At 40.2% G+C, this 14,774-nt stretch overlaps 1 protein-coding gene across 1 annotated transcript; it reads right to left on the bottom strand.

Annotated features, from left to right (window-relative positions):
* Positions 1 to 7,728: 7,728 nt before the first annotated feature.
* ptafr (platelet-activating factor receptor) lies at positions 7,729 to 12,407 on the bottom strand. The gene is made up of 2 exons (XM_056234091.1): positions 12,358 to 12,407; positions 7,729 to 10,163 (listed from the first exon to the last, which is right to left on the bottom strand). The coding sequence occupies exon 2, from the start codon at positions 10,150 to 10,152 to the stop codon at positions 9,097 to 9,099; it is 1,056 nt and encodes a 351-aa protein (XP_056090066.1). The 5' UTR covers positions 10,153 to 10,163; positions 12,358 to 12,407; the 3' UTR covers positions 7,729 to 9,096.
* Positions 12,408 to 14,774: the final 2,367 nt, after the last annotated feature.

Genomic DNA, 14,774 nt, shown 5'->3' with positions numbered 1-14,774 from the left:
AGCCCGAATGGGAGAACTGCGTACTGATATGCCTGTCCCTCGAAAGCAAACCGTAGGAACGGTCTGTGTCGAGGGAGAATGGAGACATGAAAGTAGGCGTCCTTCAGGTCGATCGCTGCAAACCAATCCTGGTGCCGCACACATTCGAAAACGCGTTTGGCGGTGAGCATCTTGAACGGCAGCCTGTGAAGGGAGCGGTTCAATACGCGCAGGTCCAGGATTGGCCGTAACCCACCGGTTTTCTTCGGAACAATGAAGTAGGGGCTGTAAAACCCGGACCTCATTTCGGCTGGAGGGACAGTCTCGATCGCACCCTTCGCCAGCAGGGTAGCAACCTCCGCTCTCATGATAGGGGCATTGCCACCGACCATAGTGGAGCGGACTCCCCTGAAGCGGGGAGGAGACCGCGCGAACTGAATCGCGTAGCCGAGCCTGATCGTTCGTGCGACCCAGCGGGACAGGTTGGGAAGCTCTAACCAAGCTCCCAAGGACTGAACCAGCGGGGTCATGCGAACCACAGACTTCCCGTCGGTGGGGCAGCGAGGCGGTATGACTGACCCAGACGTGGACGGCATAGCGGCCCGATGTGGGGGTGCAGTCATGAACCGCGCCCTGACAGAGGAGACCAGGGAAGGACGAACGTTCCACGGGGGTCTGCTCTGCCAGGGGTCTGGCGACAGAGGGGGATGAGAGTGGTACGGTCCGGAGACGGCGCGCACTGTCATCCGGCTCTGGGACAGAGGAGGACGAGGGGTGCACGGCCCGGGGGCGGCGCACCGTGTCGTCCAAGAACTCTGTGTGCTCAGGGATGAACGTGTTATTTCTTTCTTTAACCACATTAGGGTGCTGCCCACCCGTGGGTGAGCAGCGGGGAGTGGAGAACAAAAGATTCTCCCCCGGCCCTCCACCGGGGGAAGGAGTGGTCCTGCTACCACCTCCTGAGAAACACACGTCATCCCTGAGCAGCCCGTCTCAGGTGCGCCGCTTGGCCCGGCGTTTAGCGGGGGGCGGGGCTGGAGAGGGCTGGGGCGCCTTCTTGCGACTTCCTCCGCGACCGGGCCCGGGTGGAGGCTGCTGCTTGGGCCGGGCGGGAGGGGCGGGAGTCGCAGGAGGGCGCCCTCGGCGGCGAACAGACTGAGTACTCTGCCCGGTCGGCTGGGTGGAGGCAGCAGCGGGCCGTCGGGGCAGAATATGCTTAATAGCCTCAGTCTGTTTCTGCGCAGTCGAGAACTGTTGGGCAAAGTCCTCGACTGCACCGCCGAAAAGGCCATCTTGCGATATGGGGGTGTCGAGCAGCCGGGACCGCTCGGCATCCTTCATATCGGCAAGATTAAGCCATAGATGTCTCTCCTGGACCACGGCTGTGGACATCACCAAACCCAGGGAGCGTGCGGTCACCTTCGTCGCTCGGAGAGCAAGGTCGGTGGCGGCGCGCAGCTCATTGAAGAGCCCTGGGTCCGTCCTACCCTCGTGCATGTCCCTGAGCATCTGGGCCTGGTAGACCTGCAGAATGGCCATGGCATGCAAAGAGGTGGCTGCCTGTCCCGCAGCTCTGTAGGACTTCGCCACTAACGTAGACGAATACCTACAGGCTTTGGATGGGTGCTTTGGCTCACCACGAGACGAAGCGCTCTGAGGACACAGTTGCATCGCAACAGAGCGTTCGACCGGGGGAAGCCCAGTGTACCCACGGGCAGCGGCCTCATCGAGGGAAGGAAAGGCGGATGAGATCATCGAGCGGTCACGGGAAGACATGGGAGTCTTCCAGGACTTCGAGATCTCATCATGCACGTCCGGGAAGAAAGGTATCGGGGCCTGACGCGGACGGGGGTCCGCAGCCTGACCCAAATACCAGTCATCCAGCCGCGAGCGCTCGGGACAGGGCGGAGGGTTCCACTCTAACCCGATGCTCGCGGCGGCTCGAGACAGCATGGCCGTCATCTCTGGATCTGACTCTGGCACAACTGTAGTCACACCCGAAGGCGGCAGCTGTGATGAGTCTTCACTTCCAGCAGACTCCGACCTACCTTGTGATGCTGCAATAGACATGGCATCTTCCTCTGGAGCGCCAAAGGAAACCCGTGGGACACCCGAAGATGATCTCGCCGGAATCCCCTGAGCACTCACGGGTTGCAGCATTGGAGAGGGTGCGGCTGGGCACGGACTGATAGTCGGCGCTTGGTTCCAAACCGTCACCCTCAGATCACCCTGGCCACCAGCCGAAGTACTAGCTCTATTTCTAGAGTCAGTAGATCGGGGTGTGGATGAGGGGACCCTCACTCTTGCGAGATCACCGAGTCTTGACCGTAATGCTGCGATGGTCATGTTCCCACAGAGAGAACATGAGTCATCCACGAGTGCTGCTCTAGCGTGATCAATGCCCAAACACACTATGCACCACTCGTGCCCATCAGAGTCGTCAACCAGCCTACCGCAACCAGAAGTGCACGGGCGAGGCATCTTTAAAAAGACGTGCCACGTGCAAGCTCTTTTGTGAGAATAGAAACCTGATTGTGTTGAAGCGCTCGGGGAGAAACACACTCGCTGTCGAACCACAGACAGATACGCAGGAAGTGCGCGCTCGCCGAAGATCGCCGTCACACCAACACCAGAGAATCTTGCTCGTTTGAAGAACTGACAAATTCAGGAATGGCTTGTGGAACGAAGGATCACCTTGGCTCCGAAGCGAAAACATGCCGGTTTGCTGCCAGCGTGCTCCTTAAATACCCACGAGGTGGGGCGGTGCTACGCTATGCAAATTCCGCAGACCCATGGCATTTCTTTGCCATTGGCTCGTTTTGAAGTATTCGAAGTCGATTGGCTTTCTAAGCGAAACCCCATTCGTCGTCATCCGACGGAACTCGGAGTGACAACGAAAGGGAACTGAAGGCCTTAAATAAAGAAAATTAAACGAAATACAAAACAGCTGTAAACTAATCACCATTACAAACAAATCAAAAACATGAAGTAATCTGGAAATAATGATAACAATCTAAAAGTCTTTGAAAATTAAACCCAAACACCAACATAACGTGACAGTGACACAGAAGACTGAAGGCTGCTGAAAATTCAGCTTTGCCATCAGGAATAACATATATTTTATTAAAAAAAGAAAACAGTTATTTGAAATTGTAATACTATTTCACAATATTGCTCTTTTAACTCGATTTTTTCACTAATTATTTTAATTATTTTATATTTTAAAGAAAAAAAGAAACCTTGACAGATGATTGTTCACAATAAGATATATAACATGCATTTAGATCGGGTGAATTTTAATTTCATGCCACATTTGAGTAAATCATTTAAGTAAATATATTTTTAGTTTGTATGTTTATTGCTAGAAAAATCCTAAATAACACAATTAGTTAGCAAATTTTAGTAACAGGCATAACATTGGTAAGTAAATTATTCCATTGTTCCAAATGCAGCATAATGCTCTATTGTGTGAAAATATATGAGAATAAATTGCTAACAGGTGAGGACAATTGAACTAGATGAGTGTTTCAGAGTCCTATAAGTTGGGTGAGGGCTCCCTCTGCTGATGGGGAGAGAATTGTAAAACCCACATATGTTAAAGGATTAGTTCACCCAAAAATGAAAACTATGTCATAAATTATTCAACCTCATGTCGTTCCAAACCCGTAAGACCTTCTTTCATCTTCGGAACACAAATTAAGATATGTTTGATGAAATCCAATGGCCATTGACAGCTATTTAATTAACACTTTGAAGACCCAGAAAGGTAGGAAAGACATCGTTAAAATTGTCCATGTGACTACAGTGGTTTAACCTTAATTTTATGAAGCGACGAGAATACTTTTTGTGCGCCAAAAAAAAACAAAATAACTTTATTCAACAATTTCTTCTTCCGTATCAGTCTCCGACGCGCATTCACGAGAGTACCACGACACATGCATGTGTGGTGATGACGCAGGAGCTGGCGTTCTGACATATGACCCGGAAACGCAGGGCTGTGTTTACAAGCAGAGGAAGATGGAAGATGCACGCTCAACATATAACAGGTCATAACTATGTCTGCAGATTTCAACACAGGATGAATTGCATTTTTTTACACATGGACTATTTTAACAATGTTTTTCATTACCTTTCTGGCCCTTCAAAGTGTTCATTTTGGGTTTGGAACGACATGAGGGTGAGTAATTCATGACGGAATTTTCATTTTTGGGTGAACTAACCCCTTAAACTATTTTAGGTTTATTATTAAGACTTTCATTGCATTGTAAATGTTTTAGAAAAGTTTACATGCCTTGCTACAATCTCATGTATCTAACAGCTTTGTTTTAAACAGAGCTTATATGATGTTATATATACATTAGTCTTTTTCACATTTGCTCTCCAAGGAGTCTGAACACACACTCACACTCACACTCTCTCTCACACACACACACACACACACACACACACACACACACACACACACACACACACACACACACACACACGGAACAGTTTAAAGGGATACTCCACCCAAAAATGAAAATTCTGTCATCATTTACTCACCCTCAAGTTGTTGCAAACCTGTATGAGTTTCTTTCTTCTGCTGAACACAAAGTAAGATATTTTGAAGAACGATTGGAACCAAACAGTTGTTTGGCACCATTGACTTCCATAGTAGAAAAAAAAATACTATGGAAGTCAATGGTGCCAAAGTTACAAACGTTCTTCAAAATATCTTTATTTTAAAATGTTAAAATTAAATTGAATGAATATTATTATAAACTTTTTTTTGTTGTTCTTTTTTGAGTTGTGGCTCAAAATGTTCTCTGTTAATCAATACAGGCCACAGATTCTGTCCATAGCACTTTAAGGGTTAATTAGTTGACCCAACAATTTATTTGTTTACAGTGACATACAATGAAAGTCAGTAAGGTCTTAACAAACATTGGACTCCACTAACTTTCAGACAATATTATACAATATAATATATTCAAAGTATAGTATTTCATTTTTCACAGAACATAATTCATTTGTGGTTGAACTATCATTTTAGTCATGATGACCTTCAAATAATGTAGGCTACTATGTACTTTTAATATCTAAATTAAATAAATAATATAATTTTGTCCATGGAAATGTAATTAGGAGTTAAGGTATTCCGTTTCAGTTGTGATTGTGCTCATAATTAAAATTCACATTTTAGAATTAAAGACTAACCCAATGCAGTGGGATCACTATTCTGATTAATATCTTAATTTAACGCTGGGGGGCGCTGATGCAGGCAATACTGATGGGAACTTGAACAAAGACAGGCACGCGTGACTGCTGAAATCTGTGGGTCAGTGGGTGCTTCTTATTTGTGGATCCCAGTTTCCTTTCCTCCCGTCTCTGCTTTGGTTATTTAAGAAATTCATAATAAATAATAATAAATCAAGATGCCCTGATGAAAGATGTTTTTTTTAACTGCAAAGGAAAGCATACATTAAAATTAGTGTGACTTTTTTTTTTTTTTTACAAATGGCTTATCATAAGCCTGCAAAATACTGTTATGATATAGAATTGTTGGATATAATAAAGAAATTGAAACAAGAACGAAATCTTATTTATTACCATTGAAGAGAATGGATGGGAGTTCACAAGATCCATCTTGTTGACATGAGCATGTTGACAGTGTTTTGTACTAATGTTATAAAAAAACTTTTCAGAATGGCATTTAAAGCACTCAAATTGTTTATGTTCAAATTGTAAATTCTATTTAGTATAAAGCCACTAAAAGTTAACAGACTCCCTTCTTCATACATTAAATGAAGAACTGACCAAACACCTTTTTACCCCACTACCCTACTCTCTTGCACTGATGAAGAGTTCAACTTCAATGGATCTGCCCTCTTGTTGTTGAAAGGCAACATTGTATCTAGCTTTATTATTATTTATTATGAATTTCATAAATAAACATACATTTAAACAAATTCATAATAAATAATAATAAAGCAAGATGCTCTATTGAAATATGTGAGATGGTCCTTCAAGATGGCTAACTTTGGTTTCCGGGTCACAGGTTGGGCAACGGAGGAGCGAGAAAAAGAGGAAGCATCAAACTGAGTATTGAGAAGCACCCATATTGTGTGTTTTTTTTCCCCTAGAGACGTAATAAGCAGAATAACAATGAATATATCATCATAAATATCTTTAAAAACAAAATGCATAGTCTTTTTTGTATAGAATACACAGAAGAGCGAAAACACAGTTTATTAATTGTATTTTGCCTTTTCAGCACAGATTAAGCCTTTACATCATGTAAACCGCATCAAGTGCAAACATCAATGATCATTTCAATAAATATTACAACAGTTGCAGTACTTGATCAGTTGTTAGAATGTGGGACCAAGATACTTTCACAACTGTCTTTCACTCACTATAACTATAACTATATACAGTTCCCTATAACCTTCTGAATAAAATCTCCTTCATGTGTCACAGAAGAAAGTCATACTGGTTTGCAACAAAGTTAAGATAAATAAGAACTTTAATTTTTGGATGAACTATCTTTGGGAGCGTACATTACACTTTCTTGCGAAACTTCCTGCTTAATGCAGAAGTTTATTACTAAGAAAGATTCTTCGGAAGCAGATGTCATGCATTCTGCTATTTTAAAATGTGTTAATACCACAAGGAAACAATGGTGAACATCACTGAGCATCAAATAAATGTCTATAATCCCACCATAGAACTCAGCTCATATGAATGGCAAGACATTACTGGAAATTTAAACATATTTTCATAAAAGTCTGTTTTTGCAATACATTAAATGTAAACCAAACATTTAAAACATACCATCTAACATATAAGAACATATATATATATATATATATATATACAGAGTATATATATATATATATATATATATAGCATCCTGTTAAATAAATAACTATAAAATGCCAATGGATTAAACGATCTTCAGAAGTTCATAGATTTACAATTAAGAACAAAGTCAACAAGTCAACAAACCTACATTTTATAAATGGAATAATTATTACTAAACTTCTTTTGTGAAAAAAAATTGTTTCATTATTTCATACAGCCATTTTATTATAGAACAAAAGGTAGGCTAATTGTTAAACAGTAGTTAATGCATTAGGAATCATAAACAATGATTTTTTTGTTTTACAGTATTGATTAGTCTAGGTTAATGTTAATTTAGGAATATACTATTGAACTCTAATGTTAACACATTTTGTTAAGCGTAACATTGTCTAAAATCGCTAAATGTGGGCACAAAACCTAACCCACAGGACTGCTCCTCATAGATCTACTGTACTTCACAGCAAGTAAGGCTGATTTGTTGTCATAGTGACATCAGACACAAATTGACCACCTTTTTGTGCAATCTATATTACAAATAATCTAGACTGTTTAGCAGCACCACAACTTCTCCCTTTACAAAATGGACAGTGAAACTTCACAGGAAACAGATAACTTCTTTCATCAGCATTAGCCCCTTTCAAGACATTAAACCTGGTACATTACTGTACAATTAAATAGTAAAAACTAGTTACTATAGGGCAGGGATGGGCAACGTTGGTCCTGGAGGGCCACTGTCCTAGAGTTTAGCTCCAACCCTGAAAAAAATCACCTGCCTGTAACTTTCTAATAATCCTGAAGACCTTGATTAGCTTGTTCAGGTGTTTGATTAGGGTTGAAAATAAACTCTGTAGGACAATGGCCCTCCGGACTGAAGTTGCCCATCCCTGGACCACCCCATACTGCAGTTAGCCCAAAAATGTTCTGCAGAGCCGCAGCACTGATAAGGGGAAATGAAGGCAGGTTCTCAAGCACGAGGCACGGAGCAAATGGTCAGATGTCCGTCTAGCACATGTTTACATAGAAAAACAATTAAAATGCTCAACAGAGCTTTATGGTTGCCCCAAAGCAGACTTCTCACACATCCTGCCCTCATACTTGCTCATACCAGCAATCATATTCTTAGTTCACACACAGTATCATACTGGTAATTTACAGAATGTTACAACTTCTCATAGGCCAACCAAAAAAAAAAGCCAGAACTGATTACCGGTATTTTTGAAAAGGTCCCATTCACACATGATCTCTAAACATTAATTCACCAATAATTTTCCAGTGACTGTTTGTGTGAAAGAAACACAATCTATTATTATCACCTCTCACTACGGTAAGATTAACCACCAGCATCCTCTTTACTCATTCGTCTTCTTCGTTCTACAGAAGACTGCCTCCTTATATGATAACAAGAATGAGAATTCTTTAAATGACACACATATATATAGGTCAGTTCCACCTACACAAGGGCAGACATTTAAAGATATCGTTTTGTCATCATTTACTCACCCTCATGTTGTTACAAACCTGTATGACTTTCTTTCTTCTGTGGAACATTAAAGAAGATATGTTGAGTATGTTTCAGTCAATGGGGTTGAATGTTGCTAGAATGCCACTGACTTTCAAATTATCTTCTTTTGTGTTCCTCAGAAAAAAGAAAAGGCATAAAAGTTTTGACATCAGGGTAAGTAAATGGTGACAAACTTTTAATTTTGGGGTGGATTATCTCTTTAAGAGATAATAATGACAATATAGGAATCACAATATAAAAGCTTAATGTTTCAGTGTATGAAGCATTTATCAATACACGTTGAATAATCATGCTTGAAATACTCTATTGTTTGAAAAAGTTGCTCGGAAGTGGCAGCAATTGAAAGGTGAACAACTAAGTTCAAATGCCAATCCTTTGATTGCATTAAAGGGATAGTTCCCACAAAAATGAAAATTCTGTTATTATTTACCCAGCTTACTTTTTTTTTTTTTTAAACAATGTTACAACAAAACAACACTGGATTCCACTGACTTTCAAAACAATGAGGCATATTTCAAAATGTCTTATTTTGTGTTCCACAGAAGAAAGAAAGTCATACAGGTTCGGAACGACTTGAGGATGAGGAAATGATAGCATAATTTTCATTTTTGGGAGAAACCCTTTAAAAGTCCAAACAGAACCTAATTTTGAATTGAAATTAAATTCTGCTCAAATATGAACAATTCGGAATAAGACTCTTAACTGATTAAAATGAACACCAAATATCAGCATGTGCTCTTCGGCAGCGTTCAGAATTCACTCTGATGTCTGCTCTTCAGGGACACTCCTGTGCTTAATGTGTTGCGTGAGCAGTGTTTGTTTCTCTTGATCTTTGTGAAATGCCCCTGGATGTACTTGCGGAACTTTGTGGTGGCGAAGCAATACACCAGTGGGTCCAGAAGGCAGTTGATCCCCATAAGCATGAGGGTGATCTGGTGAGCATCGTTTAAGCTTTGGCGAGTCTCCATGCTCCAATCATTCAGGTAAAGCACGGACAATGTCCAGGGACCCTGCACCACGTGATGGGGCAGGAAACAGATCACAAAGACGCCCACGACAGCACACAACAACCTCAAAGCTCTGCGCTTGGTACCGCCTGGACGCTTTCCCGTGCTGGCTTGAGGCTGACTGATGGGTTGAGACAGAAGAGCTCGAGCGATCAATATGTTGCAGACAATCACCATTGTGAAAACAAGAAAGAACAAGCCAATAATGATGAAGTGGGTGACGGCCACTGCATATATACCAGATGTATTATTCATATCTTGATAACCCTCGAAACAGCGAGAAATGTTCTCATTCTTTTGGATTCCAGGTTCAGTGAGGTATTTAACCGATGCCACAAGAGTGACGACCCAGATGGCCGCTGAGACAATTGCTCCACGTCTCCAGCAGTCAGAAGAGGCGGCCACCAGTGGCCTGGTAACAGCCCAGTAACGGTTAATGCTGATGGCAGTAAGGAAGAGAATAGAGCAGTACGTGTTAATGAAGAAAAACGTGCCTGTGATACGACAGAGGGGATCTGAGTACTTCCAGTCACCGTTATGCACGTAGTAGCCAATCCAGAACGGTAGAGCGGACACGAACAGCAGGTCTGCAACAGTCAGGTTGGTCATGTAGATTCGAATCTCATTCATAGCTTTAGAGTCCCGCATATAGTGCAGCACATAAAGAGCATAGCAGTTGGCCAGCAACCCCAAGACAAAAACAACACCGTAGAATATAGGAAATAGAGTGTAACGAAACTCTGAGTCAATGAATTTGTCTGTTTGATTCTCAAAGCTGTTATTTCCAGGAGTCGTCATCTTATGTGTATCTAAAAAAGAAAACAGAGAGATAAGACAGCATACAATTAAATTTTGATTCCTTCGAATATCCTTCAAAGTGGTCATCTAAACACCGATATTGGCTGACAACTACTCTGGATATAGGGAAGGAGCTATTCCCCTCTGTATTTAGGATAAAAGGTTCGATTATATTCATCAAACGCTTAAGACTTCATAGTTAATTAATGGTAAATGTTGCATTAAAGGTGTGTCATTTTTCCACCACATTGAAACCACATTTCAGAAAGGTTTCCCAAACACCTGAACCATGGCCAAACTGATAATACCACCCCAAACTCACGCATTGGTTGCGCAATGTTTTGATATTTTCACAGAACCATAATATTTACATTTTCACCTTTCAAATTAACTGAAGGACCACATTTTTAGAATGCCGTGTCATCTAAGACTTTTTTTCCTTTTTAAAAAAAGCTTATTTTTAGGACCTCATGTGTCAAACTCTGCTCCAAACAGCTCCAAAACACCTGCCTGGAAGTTTCTAGTAATCCTGAAGACCTTTATTTGCTGATTCAGGTGTGTTTAATTAGGGTTGAAGCTAAACTGTGCTGGACAGTGACCCTCAAGGAACTGAGTTTGACACCCTTGCTCTAGACATTTATTTTTTATTTATTTTTTTGTCCACTACCATCAGTCTCATCCTTGTCCAGTGTCTGTTGTTTTTCCAGAAGTTACTTATGACCAGTTTACTCTTTTAAACAAGAGTTGTGGATCACACAGTATGCAATGCTAATATTTATATCACACTGTATGTTTAGCCTAACGTACGTGTAAAACCCAAAGTATACTTCAGGCTTTAGAGTTGTCTTCATATTACAGGGATAGGTGAAAATGACACATGTAGCCTACTTTTATGAGTTTTAATGAACTATAAACATGTGGGAAAGCGGCATTAAGAGTGGTAACGCCTATTTTATCTCGCACACTGTGAGTTGAAAATATTCATTGTATCAAAAGTGTTATTTCATTATCATCATTATGTTCTGGGAGCTAAAGCATTAGGGCTTTCTTTCTCCTCATTGCATATTTATCTGCAATCTCTTGCTGAAAGCAGGAAATGAATTGGTGAAGCTTCATTTTCTGAAAACCACAAGAGCACATATTACATCAACATGTTTTTCACAGGACTTACAGTCAGATTAAAGTCAGGTACTTTTCAGGCAGTATTCTTAGTTGTTTCAGTTATTCAGTTTATTATTCTTAAATATATTATAGACTAAAACATATAGACAGTAGACCTTAAAGACCATTTGTAACATGCAAAAGGGGGCATGCTGTTGCACCACAAAGCATGTTGTTGTCACACTATATGGGGTAAACTGTCAGTGTAACCTTCCATTAAAAAGCCTTATGCTTTTCAGCAACAGTAAAACAGTTATGAAAAAGTGTAAAAAATAAATAAATAATGCAAATAAAATATACATTTAAACATACATTTCTCCAAAGAAAACTGTGATAACATTATAAAGTAGACATTTACCCTAAATATATGCTAGTGTGTTTCTATTGTTCACTAATTTACAAAACATCTATAAAAATTATTATATTGTCATTTTAGTTTGTGGGAAAGAATTCACAGATAACGCCTGTGACAACTAGCCCAGCACAACACATAACATTACTTATTTAGCTACATTATATTGCAATAATTGCGTTGCACTAATAATAATACATTGTTCGTTTGCTATACATAATAGGCCTAGGTACATTGTTCATTCAGTTAATTGCGCAATGAGACATTTTTATTGCATAGCCTATAAAACATAAAGGGGGCTTTTCCAACATTACATGTGTCAAAAGTCCTCGTCATATATCTTCGGGATTTTTGTCTTCTTACAACATTAACAGACATGTTTCGCAAGATTCAGAGTCGTTTAGTGGACATTATCGATAGCTAGATAGCTATTTAAACTCCAACAAACTCTTGAGTTTTAGGCCTACATGACTGATATGTAAAACGATAACATTTTTGTTTTGTATCTGATCTTAGTTTGGCTTAGCAGAAGATGAAGTATAAAGTAGCCCGGTTTCTGCGCGTGGTGCCAACACGATCTATCATCTAGATGTCTATTAGGCTACATGTCTTTTGCGTTCTGTTGTCGCGTCGCTCGCTCTCAATATAAACATTCTAAATGAGCACAAACCTACATTTATCGCTTAACCTACCTTGTTTAGGCACTACCTTGGCTATTCCCGGTGAATGTGATGCTTGCTCTGCTCTCAGTTCACGCCTTCAGCTCGGCAGCTCTGTTTATTGCCTATGAAGTCACACCTCTCGCGGTCGCTTCCTATTTTCCTCAGCCTACATTACAAAGTTCTTTGGAAAGCAGTTATTCACTATTAATGATCATGAAAGTCATATCCACAGCCTCTTTATGTGATACGATGTTGAAGTCGGAAAGAACGCGCTGTGAAAACTTTGAAGAAAAGTTTGAACTAATATTTAGTTTCTTACCCAGTTTTGGTTGATATTGTGTCCATCTGGTTTATTAGGTCAACTCATTAGTAGAACGAACGAACCTCTGCCCAAGGCAGAGAGGAAAGGACAAATTGGGGCTTTGCCTTTTTTCAAAATTAATCAAAAATGCCCCTCAACAGTTATCAACAATATTATTGTGGTCAATAAAACAGAATGCATTTGAAATAATTAATATGATACAAAACAGTCTAACAAAGCGCTGAAAAGTCGGGAAATTCCCGTTTATTTTTAGTAGGCTATAAGATGTCATTACCTGGTGTGTCTCTTGCTTCAGACTTGACTGACAGACTCTCATTTTGACACCACCCCCACTATGGAGTTTATACTATCACAAAATGATTTGAATTTGAATTGTGTAAATTTGAATTATTGACAAGAGTAATCTAACAATGTTGAATATTGTGTGGAATTTTAAATAGTTCTGAATTTGATTTCTTTAAACGAATATTGAACATTTGAAATTTAACGAATTGAAATGTGTTTATGGTTGAATTTTATTGATGTATTTTTTTTTGTTGTTGTTCTGAATTTTTAGACTGCAAATATCCAGTTTAAAAAAATATAGCCTATAGATTCAAGTTTTCAAGATGAAGAAGAAATTCGGAACTTCAAATTCAGTTTTTTTAAAATTCAAAACGCGGAAAATTCAGATCGTAGGCTACAGAAGGTGTGTCACAGCCACAGGTCATCCACAGGGAAGAGTAGAGGGTCTCAGAAAAGTCGAACGGAGCATTTTGGCTGCACTCACTGCAGTAGTTTTCTGGCGCAAACGTGGTGGTGGTTCAAGAGAATCGATCCGTGTTTCGCTCGTTCAGTCGTTTTTTGATTTAATATTAAGAGTAGAAAAATGAGAAAACAGATTGAATATTAGATTTCTAATATTCTAATAGTCCTCCGCTGCTGCAGTTGCACGGATTCTTAACGCGTTTATTGCAACACGTACTAAAAATATACATATTCTCATTTAACAACTAATGGCTCGACACAAACCGTACCGAGGAAGAGCCTAGACAGGATTTTCTTCTGTGTAGATATAAATTCACCTACGCTTTGCATCAGCTGGGTTTGGCAGGGTAGGCTAAATGACATGGCATGTTCATGTAAGTTAAAAAAAGAAATTAAGATACAAATCAATATAATTAGTATTAAATTAAATATTTTAAACACTAATACAAAAAGGAAAGAATAATGCATTGACTTGGGTACAGTGGCGGTTCTAGAGGGGGGGCCAGGGGGGCCCGTGCCCCTGTGACAAAAAGCTTGGCCCCCCTTGTGGCCCCCCTAAATGTGGAGTTTGAAATAATTTTTACAAAACTGTTTTTTGCTATCGTATGCGTATTATTATTTTTTTTTCTATCTTTGTGGATTTGCATTTTCACGTGACAATTCGCATCACATTCGCGGGAATCGCGGCAGAATAACGCCTGTCTCCTGCACGCGAGAGAGGAGAGAAGAAGAAAGTTGGTAAATGTCAGTTCAGTTGTAAGTTCATTCTTTATGTGCGTATGGCGTGTGCGATGTGTATTGTCTATTATGATATTGTAATCATTGTTTTAACTATGTACGAGGCACTGTGAGCTGACATAGCATTTGTCTATCGTCCTTTCACTGCTGTGTGCAGTTCATAGGTAGGCTATGTCCCCAAATTAGTTTTTGTCTTATATTTATATCATATTATGTTCTTATATTAGAATATCACATCAGCAAGAGTGCCGTTTTCCCGTGCACAATTGCAACTGTGATATTTATGTTATACAACAGTTAAATTAACAATAAGTTAACATTGGGAGTTACTTTTTAGACACAATATTGTCAATATTGTTTGTTTTCCCTTTATTTCGCCGACTAGAATTTCATAATGAAACCGTAGTAGTGAGTCTCAATGCAACACAGCGATGATTTATTGACTGAAATCCGCGTTTTTAACGAATCACTTGCTGCTTTCCCGAATAAATCAGCCGTTTGAACAATTCGTTTGAATGAATGAATCCCTCTTACAGGGACTTGCCGCCGCCTACTGGCGGTTTTAGTTTCATATTTAAAGTATCCTTTAATTAGAAATAATAGAAATAATTTTATTTTTAAATATTGATTTAAAAAAAAT

Source organism: Rhinichthys klamathensis, unplaced genomic scaffold (assembly GCF_029890125.1).
Source record: "Rhinichthys klamathensis goyatoka isolate OS25496 unplaced genomic scaffold, OSU_Roscu_1.1 h1tg000387l_1, whole genome shotgun sequence".
Classification (NCBI taxonomy): Eukaryota; Metazoa; Chordata; class Actinopteri; order Cypriniformes; family Leuciscidae; genus Rhinichthys; species Rhinichthys klamathensis.
The sequence above is the reverse complement of the archived record's forward strand: the minus strand, read 5'-3'. Positions and strand labels throughout refer to the sequence as shown.

Coding starts and splice junctions, on each gene's coding strand:
- ptafr (XM_056234091.1), bottom strand. CDS start 10,152: ATGACGACTCCTGGAAATAACAGCTTTGAGAATCAAACAGACAAATTC.